The sequence below is a fragment of the Neopsephotus bourkii genome, unplaced genomic scaffold (genome assembly GCF_033783945.1).
Source record: "Neopsephotus bourkii isolate Nb327-2 ecotype Australia unplaced genomic scaffold, CSIRO-AGI_Nbou_v1 NB_481, whole genome shotgun sequence".
Taxonomy (NCBI): domain Eukaryota; kingdom Metazoa; phylum Chordata; class Aves; order Psittaciformes; family Psittacidae; genus Neopsephotus; species Neopsephotus bourkii.
The window spans coordinates 934,501-951,780 of NW_026900982.1; the positions used below are offsets into that span (position 1 = coordinate 934,501).

The 17,280-nt window shown below is 56.1% G+C and overlaps 2 protein-coding genes across 6 annotated transcripts in view; both read right to left on the reverse strand.

The window, feature by feature from the left end:
• Positions 1–919: 919 nt before the first annotated feature.
• On the reverse strand, positions 920–7,959 carry GAREM2 (GRB2 associated regulator of MAPK1 subtype 2). Of its 5 annotated transcripts, none has more exons than XM_061350208.1 (7): positions 7,775–7,959; positions 6,418–6,558; positions 5,729–5,800; positions 4,834–4,964; positions 3,056–4,171; positions 2,166–2,329; positions 920–2,047 (listed from the first exon to the last, which is right to left on the reverse strand). In XM_061350208.1, exons 1-7 carry the CDS (start codon positions 7,884–7,886, stop codon positions 1,180–1,182), a joined length of 2,604 nt encoding a protein of 867 aa, XP_061206192.1. In that variant the 5' UTR covers positions 7,887–7,959; the 3' UTR covers positions 920–1,179. The 5 variants fall into 5 exon arrangements, with proteins under 5 accessions (XP_061206192.1, XP_061206195.1, XP_061206194.1 ...); XM_061350211.1 differs by having other exon boundaries at positions 7,741–7,849; XM_061350210.1 differs by lacking the exon at positions 7,775–7,959 and adding an exon at positions 7,318–7,366.
• A 2,177-nt stretch (positions 7,960–10,136) lies between these two features.
• The window catches only part of RAB10 (RAB10, member RAS oncogene family), a 48,237-nt gene continuing 41,093 nt past the window's right edge, over positions 10,137–17,280 (reverse strand). The window contains exons 4-6 of the mRNA XM_061350214.1: positions 15,601–15,690; positions 15,026–15,127; positions 10,137–13,110 (exon numbers count right to left, since the gene is read on the reverse strand). Of these exons, the coding sequence (XP_061206198.1) occupies positions 13,027–13,110; positions 15,026–15,127; positions 15,601–15,690 (276 nt within the window). The 3' untranslated portion in view covers positions 10,137–13,026. The remainder of the gene's footprint in view (positions 13,111–15,025; positions 15,128–15,600; positions 15,691–17,280) is intronic.

Sequence of the window (17,280 nt, forward strand, 5' to 3'; positions counted from 1 at the left end):
TTGCTTGCTGAGCCAGGCACCAAGGGGCTGGAGGCAGTGCAGAACAAAGGCCGCCTCTGTCACCTCTGCCATCAGTCAGGGCCTGCGAGGAGCCTCCGGTTCTTTTGTCTGGCCCTGAGCACTGCCGCCGGGGTTATTCTGGCAGATGGACCCGCCTGTAATTGCAGCCAAAGACCAGAAGGGTCCCCCATGGGGAGAGCTCAGTTTAAACTAAAAGGCTTTAAATCTCCATGCACCTGTCACTGATTTCAGAGCTTGGCCCGGTCTCCCTTTCCTGGGCTTGCTGTGATGCCACGCGTTGCCTGCCCAGCTCCAGCCTTTCCCTGCATCCTGGGCAGGGCTGGGGCCAGGAGCTGGGTGATGCCACTCTCTTTGTGCTGCATCCATGCTTGTTTCCTAAGGCTCCGAAACCAAAACTGGGTTGGGATATCATCTCCTCTTTTTGCTGCCTGCTGGGGGAGGCACAGGACTGCCTGTGGAGCTGGTACCCAGCCTTCAGCCCTCCCTGGGGGGCTGCAACCCCTGGGACCTGCTCCCTGGCTGTGAGGGCAGGGCCGTGGGTTGCTGCCCCATGGAGGGCTGTGCATGTGAAGACTGAGCTGTGGTCATAGGGCTGAAGTTAGGGCTGGGGGTATCTTGCCATTGAGAGAGTGGGGTGCTTTTGGGTGGGGGTTGCAGCCCTGAGGGTAGGTCTCTGCCTCCCTTCCCCAAGATTAGCTGTGTCCAGCAGGCAGGGGAGCTTCCTTTCCATCCCTGAACTCACCCTGGGGTGGAGGCAGCCCAGAGCAGCTCCAGGAGCATCATCTTCCCAGGCAGAGATCCCAAGAGAGGGGCCGGGTGTGCAAGGATGGGAGAGATCCCCAAAGCCTCCTTCCCCACTGACAGCCTCTTTCCCCAAGCAAGGGCCTTCTCTGGTGGCTCATTTTTCTCCCGTACCTTTATTACACTAATCCACAAGGATTAAGTTAAACCAGTCAAAGCAAACTCCAGTATTTTCCAGCCCATTGGGGCCAAAATTACTGTCCAGTGTTAAAACAGAAAAGGGGAGGGCCGGGTGATGGGGCCAAGCTGCCGGGATACCCACAGCCGGTGGGCACTGGTGGAGCGCGGCAGGGGACAGGAGTGGGGACATCAAGACCCATGGACGGGGTGGCTGCCCAGGGTGTCCCCAGCGTGTGGCTAGATCTTGGGGCGCCAGCCTTTGATGAACTGCATGATCTTCTTCACCTGGAGCTTGGTGAGGCGGAAGTCATCGGCCAGGATCTCCTCGCTGAGCTGCACGAAGATGCTCCCATCGATGCGCTCGCGGGCAAAGAAGCTGACCACGTCCTCGGAGAGGCCGATGAAGCGCAGGCACTTGGATACCTCCTCCAGCGAGAGAGCCGAGAGGTCAGCGGGGGGCAGCCAGGGCGAGCTGTCCCCACTGGGCCGGGAAGCAGCCGGAGGGGCCCCCCCATCGCCCCGCGCCGCTGGTGGCACCTCGATGACACCCTGAGCCAGGTAGAGGTGGGTGACACTGCCTTCGGCCCCACGCAGGACAGCGGGAGAGAGTGGGGCCGCCCCGTGGATGACGATGCTGTCCCCATCGAAGCCCTTGGGTGGGCGAGGGGGGGGCACTGGTTCCTCGATGGGCGCAAAGGGCTCTGGTGAGGAGGAGGAGGATGGAGCAGCCGGGGCTGAAGGCGGCTTGGGCCACTCGGGGCTCTCTGGCCATTCAGCTGGGCTGGCAAAGGGGTTGAGTGCCCCAAAGGGAGCAAAGCGCTTTTGGGGGTGCGGGGGCTTGAGGCGGGGGCAGCTGCGATAGGGCTTCAGGGGGGGCTCAGCCCCTGACAGCGGGGTCGAGCAGCTGCCGCCCACCCCAGCGCCTGGCTCAGCGTACGCCCAGGGGTCCGACCAGGAGGTTTGGGTGGTAGGGGGCAACGTGGCAGGGGGCAGCGGGCGCCCAGTGGCCTCTCCGGCCTTGCAGTCGCCCCACGTGCAGGGGTAGCAGTAGAGGGAATAGGCGTCGGGTGAGGGTGAGCCGCTGCCGCTCCGAGGGACCGACCTGCTGGAGGAAGAGCAGCATCACCATCACCCCATCCCTGCTGCAGGGACATCCCACCCCGCGGTCTCATCCCGCTGCCACATCCCCACCACAGCACCCGGACCACACCAGCACCACTCACCCGTCGTGGAGCCCCGAGGAATAGTAGGAGAGGCTGGGGCTGGGTGAGGGAGTGGGTGCCAGCTTCGAGCAGCGCAGGGCAGCCGGGGGGCTGCAGGGTGCCGGGGGGCGGCCGCCCCTGGGTGGCACAGGGGGAGCGTTCAGCAGCCGACATTCCTCCTTCACCTGGAAGGGGGGTGCACACCGTCAGGACCCAGTCACCAGTGATGGGAATCTGCCCATGGGACCCTGTGGCTGGATGGGGTGATGGGGGGGGTGTTGGGAGCAACCAGCCCCAGTCAATCCAGGGAGCTCTGGGTACCAGTGGGGAGCTCCATGGAAGTGTGCAGCCTGTAGTGCCAGGGAGCACAGAGAGTTTGGGGAACAAAACAGAGGTGGAGAGGGACCCCAAAGGCAGGGGACAGCACCCCAGCACCCAGGTAGGAATTTGGGTACCCCATGATGAGGAGGCGAGAGGCTGAAATTTTGCATACCCCATGGTGCAGGGGAGTCCAGAGGATTCGGTTACCCCACAGTGCTGGAAGCACAAGAAATTCGGGTACCCTGTGGTGCAGAGAGCCCTGGGCAACCAGGGACTCCGTGATAGAAGGGTGTCCTGAGGTTGGGGCTCCACCCTGGTGATGGGGAGCACCGGAGAACTACGTACGCCATGGTGCCAGGGAGCAGAGGCTTTGGAGGACCCCAAAGACAGGGGCAGCACCCCTGCAGGGGGTCAGATTGGCTGTGCCATGTTGCTGGCAGCATGGCCCTGGGCTGTGCACCCCTGCCCGTGGCACAGGGCTGATGGTGGGATCATGTTGGAGCTCACTACCCTGTTATCCCCGTGCGTAACCCTGCCCAGGGCAGCAGGCGGGACCCCAAGTGCATCATTCCCCATGGCGTGGCTCTTACCGCCTCCGACTTGGGTGGCACGGGGGGCGGGCTACCCCCGCGGGGCTCGTCCCCGGGCACACTGGGGCGGTGCAGGGCCCCCAGCGGGGCCACAACCCCGAAGGAGACAAGGTCCTGGCGGCCGGCAGCGCTGCCCGGCTCACAGCAGCCCTCCAGGCTGGGGTTGCTCCAGAGCTCCTCGTAGGGGATCTCCAGCGGCTCCTGAGTCCTGAACTCGGGCTCAGCCCAGTCGGGGGTCATGTATTCCCGGTCGGGGTCGGGGAAGTCGGGCAGCGGCGGGCGGGGGGTGCCCCCCGCGATGCCGCGCGGTCCCTGGCAGCGGGCGCTGGGCTCCCTTGGCCCCGCGGGGCTGCAGGAGCAGAGGGAGAGGCGCTGCAGGGGCTGGCTGAGCTCCTCGCGGGTGCAGGCGGGCAGGTAGAGCCGGAGGCGCCGGGGGCTGGCGCACTCCTCCAGGAGGTCGGGCTTGGCCTCCCGCACGGCCCGCGAGTACTCGTCGGGGTTGAAGCGGTCGTGGCAATAGGCGGCGCTGTCCCGCAGCAGCTTCTCCAGCTGCGGGTCCCCAGCGAGCAGCCCCTCGGGCAGCTGGAAGCGGGGCATGTCGGTGAGCAGGAGGAAGTGGAAAGGGACCAGCTCGTCCCGGCGGAGGATGCAGCAGAGCACCACGGTCTTGGAGATGATGCTGACCAGCTTGTAGCAGTGCCCCTCGCGGATGGCGTGCAGGTCGTAGGGGTTGCGTGCGGGGCGGCTGGGCACGGCCACGTTGACGGGCAGCCGCACCTTCTCGATGATGCTGCGGATGGTGTGCTCGCCCTCCTGCAGGCGCAGCTCCAGCGGGCTGCGTGTGCTGAAGCGGCCTTTGCACTGGAAGGGCAGGCTGAGGCTCTCGTTGGTACGGTGGTTCATGCAGATCAGGCAGGGCATCTTGCCCTTCACCTGCCTGGCGCCCGCTGCCGGCGCCGCCTTGCCCAGCTTCCGCAGGATGGTGTTGAAGCGCGACTTCTCCTTCACTGTCTTGGCGCAGAGGATCTCCGCTTGGCCCATCAGCGTCAGCTCGTCCCCAGCGTTCAGAGTGAAGTTGTACACCTCGCTGTCCTCGCTGAACTCCCCCGACACCACCTGCCCCAGCACAGCCCCACCATGGGACCCTGGTGCTGTCCCCTGACATCCCATCACTGGCACCACCACCCCCTGGCATCCCACCACCATCCCTTGCTGGACCACTGCTCTCTCCTGGTATCCCGTTACCAACCTCTGCTTTCCCTCCACACCCCTCTTTTATCTCATTGCCGTACCTACATGTCCCACCACTACCCTCAATGTCCCACTGCCATACCTTGCTGTCTTACTGTCCTCTCCTGATGTCCCACCACTGACTCCTTCTGTCCCAACACCTACCCCAATGTCTACAACCATTTCCGAATGTCCCACCACCAGCTCATGAGGTCTACCACCCCCTCATGTCCCACTGTCCTCTCCTGATGTCTCCCCCCTGACTCATGATGTCCCACCACTACCACCTGATTCTCACCACCACCCCCTCATGTCCCATCACCATTCCTTGCTGTCCCATTGTCCTCTTGTGATGTCTCACCATTATCACCCCCTGACGTCCCACCACTACCCACAATGTCCCACCACTATTGCCAATGTCCCACCACCACCCCCGATGTCCCACCAGCATCCCATCTAATGTCCCAGCACTGACCCACGATGTCCCCTGACATCCTCCCACCTTTCCCTGCTGCCCTGCCAGTGTCCCCTGGTGCCCCCATACAGACCTTCACACTGAAGGTGATGGCCTCCATGACGAAGATGCGGTCTGGGAAGATGCTGGCCACCTCCTCCACGCTGTTGAAATACTGCACGGGCTCACGGATGTCCCGGTCCTGGTCCAGCAGCTTGAACTTCCCTGTATGGGGCAGCCAAAGCCAGGGTGGTGAGAGGAGCCCACCTCCAGTGCTTGGCCCTTCACTGGGGGGCAGCCACCCTTGAGTACACCCTGGGGTCCCCATCACATTCTGGGGGGACATCCTGTAGCCTTCACCCAGGGTGTCCAAGTGCTGTCCAAGAGCAGCCCCATAGCTCTGCCCCACATACACAGCGTCAAGGGGGTGGTTTGGGTGGGACAAAGCACACGGGCTGGCTCTGCGATGCTGCTCCAGCACTGCTGTAGCTGCAGGAGCCACCACAAAGCAGCCACAGAAATGCCCATGGAGGGAGAAACCCACCCAGGGCAGAGCCAGTGGAGCCCCCCTCATTGCTCGAGCCCCACCAGGGCCCTGTGACAGCCCCCCCCCCAGCCTCCTGCCTTGGGTGGGGGACCTGGTAGGGGGCTGGGCAGGAGGGACAGCAGCAGAGGCAGAGGCTGGAGCAGCAGAACTGCCTCCATCGGCATCGCCTCGGCGGGGACAGACCTGACGGGAATATTAATCCCCCGGCACCGGCTCCAGCGCCAGCCCGTGCCAAGCGGTGCTGGGGCCGCAGTGATGGGGACACAGGGCTGGGTGCAGGCTCCATGTGCTGGGGCAGCTCCAGCACGGCAAAGCCCTGACCCGAAGCAGGTTAACACAGTGCCCCCCCCCTCCCCTCTTCTCCCCCCCCCCCAGGGGACAGGCGATTAACCCCCTCCCCCCCTCCATTTCCCATTATTTATTCATTAGCAGGACTCATTACCGACATGGTGAGCACTTAGAGCGGTCATTAAGGCTCTTGCTACTGCGGCCGCCAGCATCTCAGCACCTTCGTCTGCATCACCAGCCCCAACCCCATCCTTATTCACATCCCCATCTTCATCCCACCCTCATTCCACCTCTGTCCCCATCCTGATCCCTTCCCCAGCCCATCCCATCATCACTCTCCCTGTCACCATCCCTTCCCCATCCTCATCTCTTCTCATCCCTGTCCCTGTCCTCATCCCATCTTCAACCCTCTCCCATCCCCAGACCCATCTCCATCCCTGCACTTGTCTCCGTCCCTGTCCCTGCCTGTATCCCATCCCCTGTGTCCCTATTCTATCCCATTCCATTCCATCCCCATCCCTGCCCCTATACCCTGTCCGCAACCCTACCCTGTCCCTGTCTGCATCCTATCATATCCCCACCAGTGTCCTTATCCCATTCCATCCCCACCAGCCCCACTCTGAAGCCCCCCTGCTTTGGGCACTGGCAGGGCGCAAAGGGCTGAGAGCAGCCCCCAAAACAGAGCATCTGCTTCTCCAGGCCAGCCCATCCTGGAGCATCCCCCCCCCCATCCAGCCGCTTGAGCAGAGTGGGGGTCCCAGCCCTGCTGCTCCAAGAAACACCAACACCCCCGTCCTCACCCCAAGGACCCCGGCACCCTTGTCCTCACCCCTCGCACCCCACCTGGGTACTGGAGCGGGATGTCGATCTTGGGGCCAATGACGTAGTGTCCCTCCTCCAGGCTGTGAGCAGTCACCGTGGTCCACTGCCGGCACGAGTGGACCAGCAGCACGTCCTGGGCACTGACACCCTCCACACGTTCGCCTGTCGGGGGACGGGGCTGTCACCATCCCCAGGACACCCGCACCCCTGTGGAGGCAGGGACGGGCGGGCGGAGGGGGCAGCCAGCGGCGGGGATGAGCAGGGTCCCGCTGCCAAGAGCCAGCAGTTGCCCAGGAAACAATTTCTTTGTCCCCCCTGAAAAGCCGCAGCCGCCGCAAACAACAAGTTTATTGAGCCGGGGCCAGCCCGGGGGCCCCCACTGCACCCCCCGGCACCCACACCAGCACCCACCCTGCTGCGGAGGGATGGACCCCGCTCCGGAGGGGACACATCCTGTACGGATGACCCTGGGCACCCCCCTGCTCCCCACCCAGACTGGCCCCCTCCCAGCGAGGGTGCTGAGGGGACATGGTGACCCCAAGCCCCTGCCAGCCTGGTGCCACCTCCTCCAGCGTGGCACCCGGAAAGGATGAGGATGGCAACCAGCCCGCAGGTGGGGACCAGGGGCAGCCAGGGACCTCCATACACACACACACGCTGAGTTTCTCCTGGCCCTCAGCCTTCCTCCCTCCCTCATCATCATCATCAACATTCCAACCCTCCTCCCTCCTTCTCACTCCAGCTTCCCTCCCTTCTCCTAGTCCCTTTGGTCTTCCCCCTTTCTCTTCCTCTCTACCTTCTCCTCACTCATCCATCCTTCCTCATCCTCTTCCTCAACCCTCCAGTCCTCCCCTCCTCCTCTTCCCTGAGCCTTCTTTCTTCCTCTTCCCCATCCTTCTAGCCTTCCCCTCTCTTCCTCACCCCTCCAGTCTTCCTATCTCCCACCTCATCCTTCCACCATCCATCCCTCCAGCCCTCTTCCTTTCCTCCTCCTCATCACTCTCAAGTCTTCCTCCCTCCTCCCCACCCTTCTATCCTCCCACTCAACCTCCTCCCTTTAAGCCTTCCTCCCTCCCTCCTCCTCACCTCTCCATCCTTCCTCCCCCCTTCTCCTCCCCATCACTTCAGCCTCCCTCCCTCCTCCTCCCCATCACTCCAGCCTCCCTCCCTCCTCTTGGTCCTTCCAGCCTTCTTCCATCATCGTCCCCATCACTCCAGGCTTCCTCCCTCCCTCCTCCTCACCTCTCCATCCTTCCTCCCTCCCTCCCTCCCTCCTTCTCTCCATCCCTCCAGCCCCCCTCCCTCCTCCTCCTCATCCCTCCACCCTTCACCCCCCTTTCTCACCCCCAGCCCCCCATCCCGCCCCGGCGCCCCTCACCCTGCCCCAGGCACACGAGGGTGGGCAGCCGGCACTGGCTCACGATCGCGTCGAGGGGCAGCGCCGCGGGGCTCCAGCGGAGCCGGGCCAGCCCCGCCGCCAGTTTCTCCATCGCATCGCGGCTCAAGCCGGGCCCGGGCCGGGCTCCATCGCCGCCGCCGGGCCGGGGCAGCGGCGGGGCCGGGGCCGGGCCGGGGAGGGCGGGGGGCGGCGGGAGCGGGGCAGCGGGAGGAGCCGCCCCCAGCCCCTCCCCGGCAGGCGGGAACCCCCCCCCCCGGGGGCGGGGATGGGGCGGGGACCCCGGCCGGAGCCCCCCAACCTTCCCCTCGGCCCGGCCACCCCGGCGGGGACCGCTCTGGGGCGGGGGGGTGAAAGAGGCGCTGCTCGCCCCGGGCTACCGGAGGTGTCGCGGGCTCAGCCCCGGCGCCCCTGCGGGCTACCGGTGAGCTCGGCTCGGTTTGGCCGCAGGAGGAAGAGGCGAAGGGGGGGACAGGGAGCCCCCCACACACACACACCGCGTGTCCCGCAGCCGGAGCCAGCTCCGGGGCTCGGAGCCGCTGGGACCCCGCCGGGGGTTCCCCAGGAGAGACCGACACTGGAGGAGCCGAGACGGGGTTGGCGCTGCAGGGGAGACCAGGGGGAGGAGCCCAGGGCTGCCCCAGGCGGGGCGGGGACCCCCCGTATGGCACTGGGCACCCGAGGCACGAACGGCACCGGCTCCGGGAGCAGGATTCCCCAGTCTGGGACATCACCATGATCAGCAAGGACACCGCGATCATGGGGACTCCCGGGCAGGGATATCACCATCACAGGGATCCCCCGGTTGGGGCATCTCTATCAGGGAGACCCCCGGGCTGAGACACCATCGTTACACCGAGCAGGGACACTGCACCCTGGAGGCTCACAGCCACCCTGAGCTGGGACACCGAGCTCAGGGGTCCCCGCACCCCTTGAGTTAGGGACACGCTCGCTCACAAGCCCGTTCTGGGGTCTCCTCTGGCGAAACAGCAGAGGGGAACCTGGGACGCAGGGCACTGCACGCCCAGCCACAGCTCGGGGTGACCGGGGAAGTGGAGGGTGAGAGTGGAGGAAGCCGCAACAGCCTGCAGGGTCGGCGCCCAGCCCTGGGGATGTGCCACCGTGCTGGGCCCTGCTACCCGCTGTCTCCCCGACATACACCTCAGACAGAGCAATGGGTATTGGAGACCCCAACCCCTCCTCGAGGGCCTGAGTCGGTTGGGGGTGCCATCGGAGCAGCAGTGGGGTGCTCGGGGGCAGAGCCCAAACCTGTTGGGACACATGGAAAACTTGCCAGAATAAACAGGAACGGGGTTGGAACAGGGACAGGGATAAAGCAGGGAGAAGGACGGAGCAGGGATGTAAAAGGTGCAGGGACAGAGATGCATCAGGGATGGAGACAGAGCAGGGGTGGGGATGGAGCAGGTACGGGGATGGAGCAAGGATACGAAGCAGGGATAGAGAAGGAGCAGGATCAGGGATGAAGACAAAGCAGGGACAAGGATGGAGCACGGATGGAGAAGCGATGGGGACAGAGCAGGGACGAGGGTGAAGCAGGGATGGGGGCGGAGATGACAGAGCTGCAGGAGGAGGATGGGGAAAGGCTCAAGCCTCTGCCGGGGGTGACAGCGACAAGCGGGACACCGGGAGGGGCCGGTGGGGGAAAAGGCCCCGCCGGGTCCCCTCTGCCCGCTGGCCTCTCGCACAACCCCCCTCCTGCCGGTTACCGGCACCATGGCAGCGGGAAGGCAGCGGCAGAAGCATGTCCTCCCTCCGCCATCCCGTGCCACGGGGATGGGGCCCTGGCTGAGCTCTAGCAAGGGGTCACAGAGGCTGCAGGAGGCCCCGGGAGCACCCACTCTCTGCGGCGAGGGCAGCTTGCAGAGACTGGAGAGGGCAAACGGACCCTGCTCCATAGGGAAGGGTTTGCCAACTGCTCTTGGAGAGCTGGAAAACCCACCTGACACCTTGCATGCTCAGACAGCTACTGCCCTTAAAGGCAGTTGTAAAAGTCCTCTCCAACGAGCCAGGGATAACCGAGGGGTCTGACTTGCACCCCAAGAGCTGGGTACACCCCCACCCCCTGTTCTACAAACACACCATGGCACTTCCCCCAGCCCTGCCCCAGAGAAAGAACAGCCTTTAACTTCTCTGAGGAGATGATACAGAGCAACAGCCCTGCACCAGCCCAATAACCCCTCGGCAGCAGCGATCAGCTCCCGCATCCCAGGGGTTACTGGTACATCCCAGCAGCTGCAGGTGCCAGGTCCAAGAGCCACTACTACAGCCCCAATGGAAAGCTCAGCCCAAAAGGAGTCTAACAGGGCCCAGGAAGGAACCAATGCAAGTTTATAAAAGCTTTTATTTGCTCTTGGTATGACCAAGAATGGGACAGTGATCTTTTATACAATTTGATACAGTAAGTGGTACAAAAGAATGTGTTTTAAATAAAAAGCCAGAGTGGAGTAGCAAAAATATTAAAAGATTAAGTAAAAAATTGTAGGCATGGGAATTAATCCTAGACCTTAAGTTGATGCTGTTTTTTCCACCGTCCGAGTCGGAGAGCACAAAGCACCGCTTCCACCCCTGCCCCGCACCACCACGGCACGGCACAGAGAGTGGCCGAGACGCTTGTAGGATAGATTCAACCTCGGGTTTTAGGTTATCATGACCAATTTAATTAAGTTACATGATTTTTGCTTTATTTGCATGACAGAAAGGTAGCGCTGAGTCTTCCTCCGGCAGCTGGGCTGGCTAAAGCCGGGGAGGCTGGCACAGGGAAAGCTACTTTCGATCCTTTTCCAGGCTGGGCTTCGGCTTCATTCCATGCTCAGGAATGGGGAGGGGGTGTCTTCCAAGCAGAGGTTCCCCAAGCAGGTTTCTCTAACTAGCAGGAAGTTTAGGTACCAGCAGAAAGTTACTGCAAAATCCTCCAACATGATTATTATTTCTAGCCTTTCATCATCTGCATCACCTCTTGCTGCTCACTCGTCCTTGGCTGGGCCTTGCACCCCACAGCACAACACAACGCCAAGCCCCACAGTTAAAACAACAGCTTGCATACAAACAGAACTAGACCAACTAGAAAGATTTCAGTTTATTAACTGGGAAAGGGGAACAGGAAATGGAGGTGGGAGCTGGTAGTACCAGTGAGTGGCCTGCTCTCTACCTGCTGGCTTGCAATGAACACTGTCTACAAGGACCCCGCGGGACTTACACAAGAGGGAGCCAAGCCCCTGGAAGCAAATAAAAAGCTCACGTTTAAAACAAGGATTATACAAAAGACCCTAGATGTACAGCTCTCCATTTTTCCCTTTTTGATCAGGTTAGAAAGTGCAGGTTTAGCCAAAAGGCAGCCGTACTCTATTTACAATGCTGAGACGCAAGAAGCACCACAGCGCTGATTTATCCCAGCATCCTGCCTGACCCCAAAAGCCACTCAACTGGGAAGGGTTAACACACACGGAGACAAAATGCCAAAATACAGAGGAAAAGGAGACACCTCGGTCAAGTTACCATCAGAAATTAGCAATTCAATGTTAAAACACCATCACTTTGTTAAAAGTAAGTCAGAGCTATTTACTACTTCAGTTATTTACTGGAAACAGTCCAAGACCCGACCAGACAAGAGTGAAGCAGGAGCTTGCCCAGCTTTAAACGAGAATGTGAGGCTTGGGGAGGAAGAAGCTTCTATTTAAAACATCTCTTTGTCCTCAAGCTCTCCTGAGTGGTGTTTTAAAGCAGGGGAACATACAGGCAACGCTGGCAGACCCAGCACCCAGTCTGGAAGGAGCAAGCGACAGTGTTGGACCATCAGTCCTTAACCCCCTTCCCCTTCAGAAAGGATGAGGCCACATCGTCAGTGACACTGGAGCCTGAGCAAAGCGAGAAGGCAAGCTGGAAAAGCCAGTGAATCCCAGTGGGGCTCCATAGCCCCACTGGGATTCTCCCCCCCCGCATTCCCACAGCATGGATCAAGAGCCAGACTGACCCAAGTACCAATGACTCAGCTTTTAACACTGGAAAATGGAAAGTTTTCAGGGAGGTAATAAATTAAACTGCCAACTTTTGGGTTTCTTTCCCCTTTCTTTGTAAATGTAGTTTCACTCTGCCTTTGGCGAGGTTACAGACCAACTCACCCGAGCGACTAACGGGAAGAGAGAACTTAAAAGTTCGTGTTAACTGCTGTCAGTTTGGGAACTGCATGTTATATTCATACACATAAAGTAGACAACCACATCACCCTCCATAGAAAACTAGTGCATGCAAAGAACTCTTCCATATCATAAAACCCAACGGCTATGCAGGAGGAGAGAGAAGATATACTAGTGGACTGACATTGCCTAGAGGGAAATTAGTAGGTATCTTCGACATTTTTAACCTTGAAAGCTAAATCAGTGCTTTGTATTAAATTTTTGGCAAACATACCACGTTGCCATCCTTTTAATTAACACATCACACCATGAAGAAATGCAAATAAAAGCAGCATGCAGGCAAAAGGAAAGAGCTGCAAGTGAGGAAAAAAAAAATGGCAGCAGGAACATTTGAATGGACACAGCAGATTAAATGTCATTTGTTTTTTGTTTTTGCACCACCCTTTGTCCTCGATGCATTACATCAACAATCACAGAAAGCAATCACAAAAGAGTTTGGTAGTTTAAAATGGTCAAGTATGGATGGTACGTCTCCTGCACATGCTTCCACCAGAAGAAAAGAAAAGAAAGTGAAACTAAAAGTTCCTTTCCACATAAGGCACAGGACAAAACAAACCCCATTAACAGACTCAAGGCGAAAACAAGAGTGTTCCTGGCTCTCTGGCTGATGCATCTAGAGAATACGGTGACTCAAGCACATTATCCATGACAGAAAATTCCACTGTTGTACAAAATAAATTGTTAATTCTAACTTTTATTCTTATACAATTTGCAGAGTAGAGTTGAATATGATTGCTATATGTTTTAATGTCAGGAGGAACGGGACTATAATACAACCAAAACGTAGTGGTAAGTGGAGCAGGTACATTAAAAAATGAAGTCACGGGGATGATTTTCCTACAGATGTTGTTGAGGAAATTAGAGTACGCAAGCTGTCCTAAATGGAAAACCAAAGGGAGACAGGAGCTCGTTAAGATGAGGAACAAAACATTGGTTTAAGGTTAAAAAACGGGCAGAGTGGTTTGTTTTGCAGCGAGAAAAAAGGGGCGGTGGATGGCGATTGGTGATATAGGAGAACGTTCAGCAACACTTGCTCTTCCAGCCCGTCACCCCACCTCCACTGCTGATATCTACATTTTCACTGTTGGGCTCTTTTACGGGGGTCTGCAATGAAACAAGTAAAGAGAGTTAGATGACTCATGAGGTATGCTGAAAGAAAGTGTTCAGAGCAGAAGAGACAGTGGCTTACAGGAAAAATTACATCGTCAAATGATGTTATGAATAAGCTATGGACAAAGAGATCCTCCTGCCCCCCTGCAGCAGAGCATGCAAACCCAGCTGAGGGCTTTTTGTTTGGTTGGCTTTAAATAAACAACTGGAAGGCTGGAAAATTAACAAAACAACCACCAAACCTTGAAGTCAGACCACCCCAAGATAAACTCAACCTATTTCTAGATCCTGCTCTTAGAACTGACACTTGGACTTCGGTGGAGTATGTGAATCACAGCATACAACTAACACAAGTTGCAGATACATTATGTGAACTAATGACCTTAAAAACCACCGAGTCATTTAGGATAAACAGGGGTTGTTCAGAAGCATCTGTCTTCCAGTTAACCAGGACAGCAGTTCTGGAGGCAGTGACAGAAGAGGCTCATCTGCGTCACTGGACATAAGCTTGGTTAGACCAAGGCAAAAATACAAGTCAAGTGGTTTTGGTCAGAGGCTAACATCTAACTTTAGAAACTAACCTAAACATTCAGCAGAATGCTGCAGTTTAGTCTCTGTATTCCTTTTCTTCCCCTCTTTGTCCCAGTCTTGTAGAAGCAACCCCTCCCCTGCTCTTCAGATAAATACACCAAAATAAAAACTGAGAGGTCAGAAGGCTCAGTAGGACTCACCAGCCTGACCTCCTCTTTGCCAAAGGGCAGGGATTTTCACCCAGTTTCTCACATAAACATTTGTCAACAGATTAAGGAACAACTCAGTACTACAATGACAAACCGGACATCATTGAGCAGATGTGCATTTAACAGGGTTGTGATAAAACCCAGCACTGACCTTGCATTAAGTTTTAAAGCAATTAAGTCAGATGACATTATGAACTGGATTCACATGAGAGTGTGGTGGCAGACAGTGATGAAGGTGGTCCCATCACAGGGCAGTCCCTACAGCTAAGCTGGAGCACAGAAAAATTCACCTAGGGTCATCAGTTTAGAAGCAACAGCACATACACTAGAGTTGGCCAATCCATGTGTCTTGGGTTCCAGGGAGTTTCGGTGCTGAAGAGGCACGACCTGACCACAAGCAGGAATGTGCCAGCACAGGGGTGAATACCTGGATCAAGCCCTTGGCTAGAGGAGTCCATCAGCTAACTGGAACCAGCCCTGAAGCCACCCATCTCAACCCTGCAACAAAGTGGTGGCAGCTGCTGGAAGCCAGTGAAAGGTATCAGGAATACAAGTGCAGCAGTATCATTTGGGAAGAGGCCACAGAAAAAACAACCATTCTCATGGTACGCTCTAAGTTTCAGGAAGAGGGGCCAACCACCAGGACTAACTGGTGACCCGCATTATTCTCTGTGGTAGAACTGTTCAACGAAAACTCCAATGAAACACAGAGGCCAAGGGGAGTAACCATCAGAGGCTAGGTAGAGGTGAGAGAGCTCATCCCTCTGTTCTATCAACACCTAAACTCTTTCCAACGGGCGCCAAAGAGTTCTTACACAATGCTGCACATTGACAGAGGCAGGGGCAGGTAAAGGACAATTCTTTTTCATGACAATTGAAATGTTTTAATTCCAAGCCCATGTAGGACACAACTGTGAGTTTAAGGGCCAAACACCTACGAATTTAAGTTCCTTAGCTCTTCGATGTACACCACTCCCTTTTGACAGCACTCTTACAATAATCAAACATCAAACAAGCTTTAGAAGCTTTAGGTGTACAAGACCCCTCCTTCAGGTACCTGTTTGTCTCAGCATGTCAGAGTCAAAAGCTGCAACAAATCAGGTGAACATCAACAGACAGAAGCTGAAATTTAAGGGTATTTTTTTAAATGAATCCTGTAGGGTACCTACCTTTCGGAGAATGTCTTCTGCTAATGTGAGGAATGCCTTCTCAATGTTTATATTTGCTTTTGCACTAGTTTCGAAAAACCTAATACCATGCTCCCTAGCAATCTGAAGCAAAAAAGAAAGAAGAGGTTAGAATTACTGTATGCAACTGCTGCTGCGATAACTTGGGGATTAGCAGCATTTATAAGCATGTAATACTCTTTCAGCTGTAGCAGGCAACAGAAGTACTAGCTAAGCAAAGTGTCATAAAAGAAGATCTGGAACTTAATGATTCAGGAACAGTAATTAAAGTGTATTAAATCACAAGTCAATGTCTGAACATAAGATGACAGATACCGTATGATCCTGGCATGTGGTAAGTAACTTAACAAAGGATGCCTGGAAACTTTTGGTATCAAAGAAGCAGAAACTGCAGCTGAACTCATTTGCAATACAGCTTCTGAGATAACATTCCTTAGACTTGCAAACCATTCATAAATGCAGCCTCCCTCGCTCATTCCCTGGCACATCCCCTTGGGGCTGAGACTCTTGTCACCAATTTCCTTATTTCTCTAAGCAAGCTTTTGTCTGACACTTACCTGTTCACCTTTTGCTTTAGGGACAACTCTTTTATCTTCCATGTCACACTTGTTTCCTAACAGCATCCTCTCCACATCTTCATTGGCATGCTAGAATGAGACAAGAGATTGGTTTAACATCTCTCCCAACAAGCAGTAAGTATCTACTCCACTTAGTACTTCCAGGCTGTTTGAAGTCCAGGCTAACATTTACAGGTCTTGGTGCCCTGCACTTTCCTGAGTTGTAACAAATACTGCTGGACATCATTTTTCAGACTAAATTGCTCATAAAACCTGAAAGTGGAATGAGCTACAGGCTTGACACAGCTCTATCATCATTGCAATGCCAGTTATTTTCCCCCTTCCTTTTTATTTCAGTAGTTTAAACATGAAGTCTTTTCTGAAACCCAGATGCTTCTATAGTTAATGACACCAGCCTACCAAATCTTTGTTAATTTGCATTCAGTGACATGGGAAAAGAATCAGCTACCTGCCTGGCATTTAAAAGGTGTCGGATGCTACGTGTGCTGGAAAACCACATTGCAGAAATGATGGTACAAAACACTACAGGACAAGAACTACCCCACATCTACAGCTGCCAAGCTTTGTGCACTGCAATGGCAGAGTAACAAGCTGTGACTAAAAATCAGCCTTCCTAATTACTTTCTATAGATGGTTAATTGCTTTCTCCTCCCCATTTTGCTGATCCACAATAATGGAGATTAGGCAGGGAAGGAGTGACCAGAGAGGGAAAGAGGACCCAAACAAAGAAACGTGGGAGCCATGAAGGAAGGAAAACAGGCTGGAAAAGCCAGAAAGCAGAGTAGGGGACTGCAACTGTAACAGGGAGGTGAGCAACTGGTGTTTCCTGCATGGTGTCAGGACAGGAGGAGGCAGTGATGAAGAGCCCCAGATTCAGCACACCTCCTTCTGTAGGTCTCAGTTAACTGGAGGTTAGCAAAACATAACACCCATCTACAAGAAGAGCCAGAAGGAGGATCTGGGAACTACAGGCCCTGACCTCAGTGCTGGGAAAGGTTACGGAGCAGATCATCTTGAGTGCCATCATGCCACACATACAGGACAATCAGGCAATCAGGCCCAGTCAGCATGGGTTTATGAAAGGTCCAATCTGATCCCCTTCTATGACAAGGTGACCACTCAGTGGATGATAGAAAGACTGTGTATGTTGTCTACTTGGACTTCAGTAAAGCCTTTGACACTGTTTCCCACAGCATCCTCCTGGAGAAACTGGCTGCCCATGGCTTGGATGAGTGTACTCTTCTCTGGGTAAAAAACTGGCTGGTGGCTGAGCAAAAAGAGTGTTGGTGTGTGGAGTTAAATCCAATTGGCAGTCAGTCACAAGTGGTGTTCCCCATAGCTCAGTACTGAGGCCAGTTCCGTTTAATGCCTTTATCAATGACCTGGACAAGGGGATCGGATCAAGTGTACCCCCAGTCAGTTTCCCAGTGACACCAAGATGGGCAGGAGTACTGATCTGCTGGAGCATATGAGGCTCTGCAGAGGGATCTAGACAGGCCAGATCCATGGGCTGAGCACAATTGTATGACACTCAACAAGGCTCAGTGCTGGGTACTGCATTTGGGTCACAACAACCCCATGCAGTGCTACAGGCTTAGGGAAGAGTGGTTGAAAAACTGCCTGCTGAAAAAGGAAGCGAACATGAGCCAGCTTGTGTCC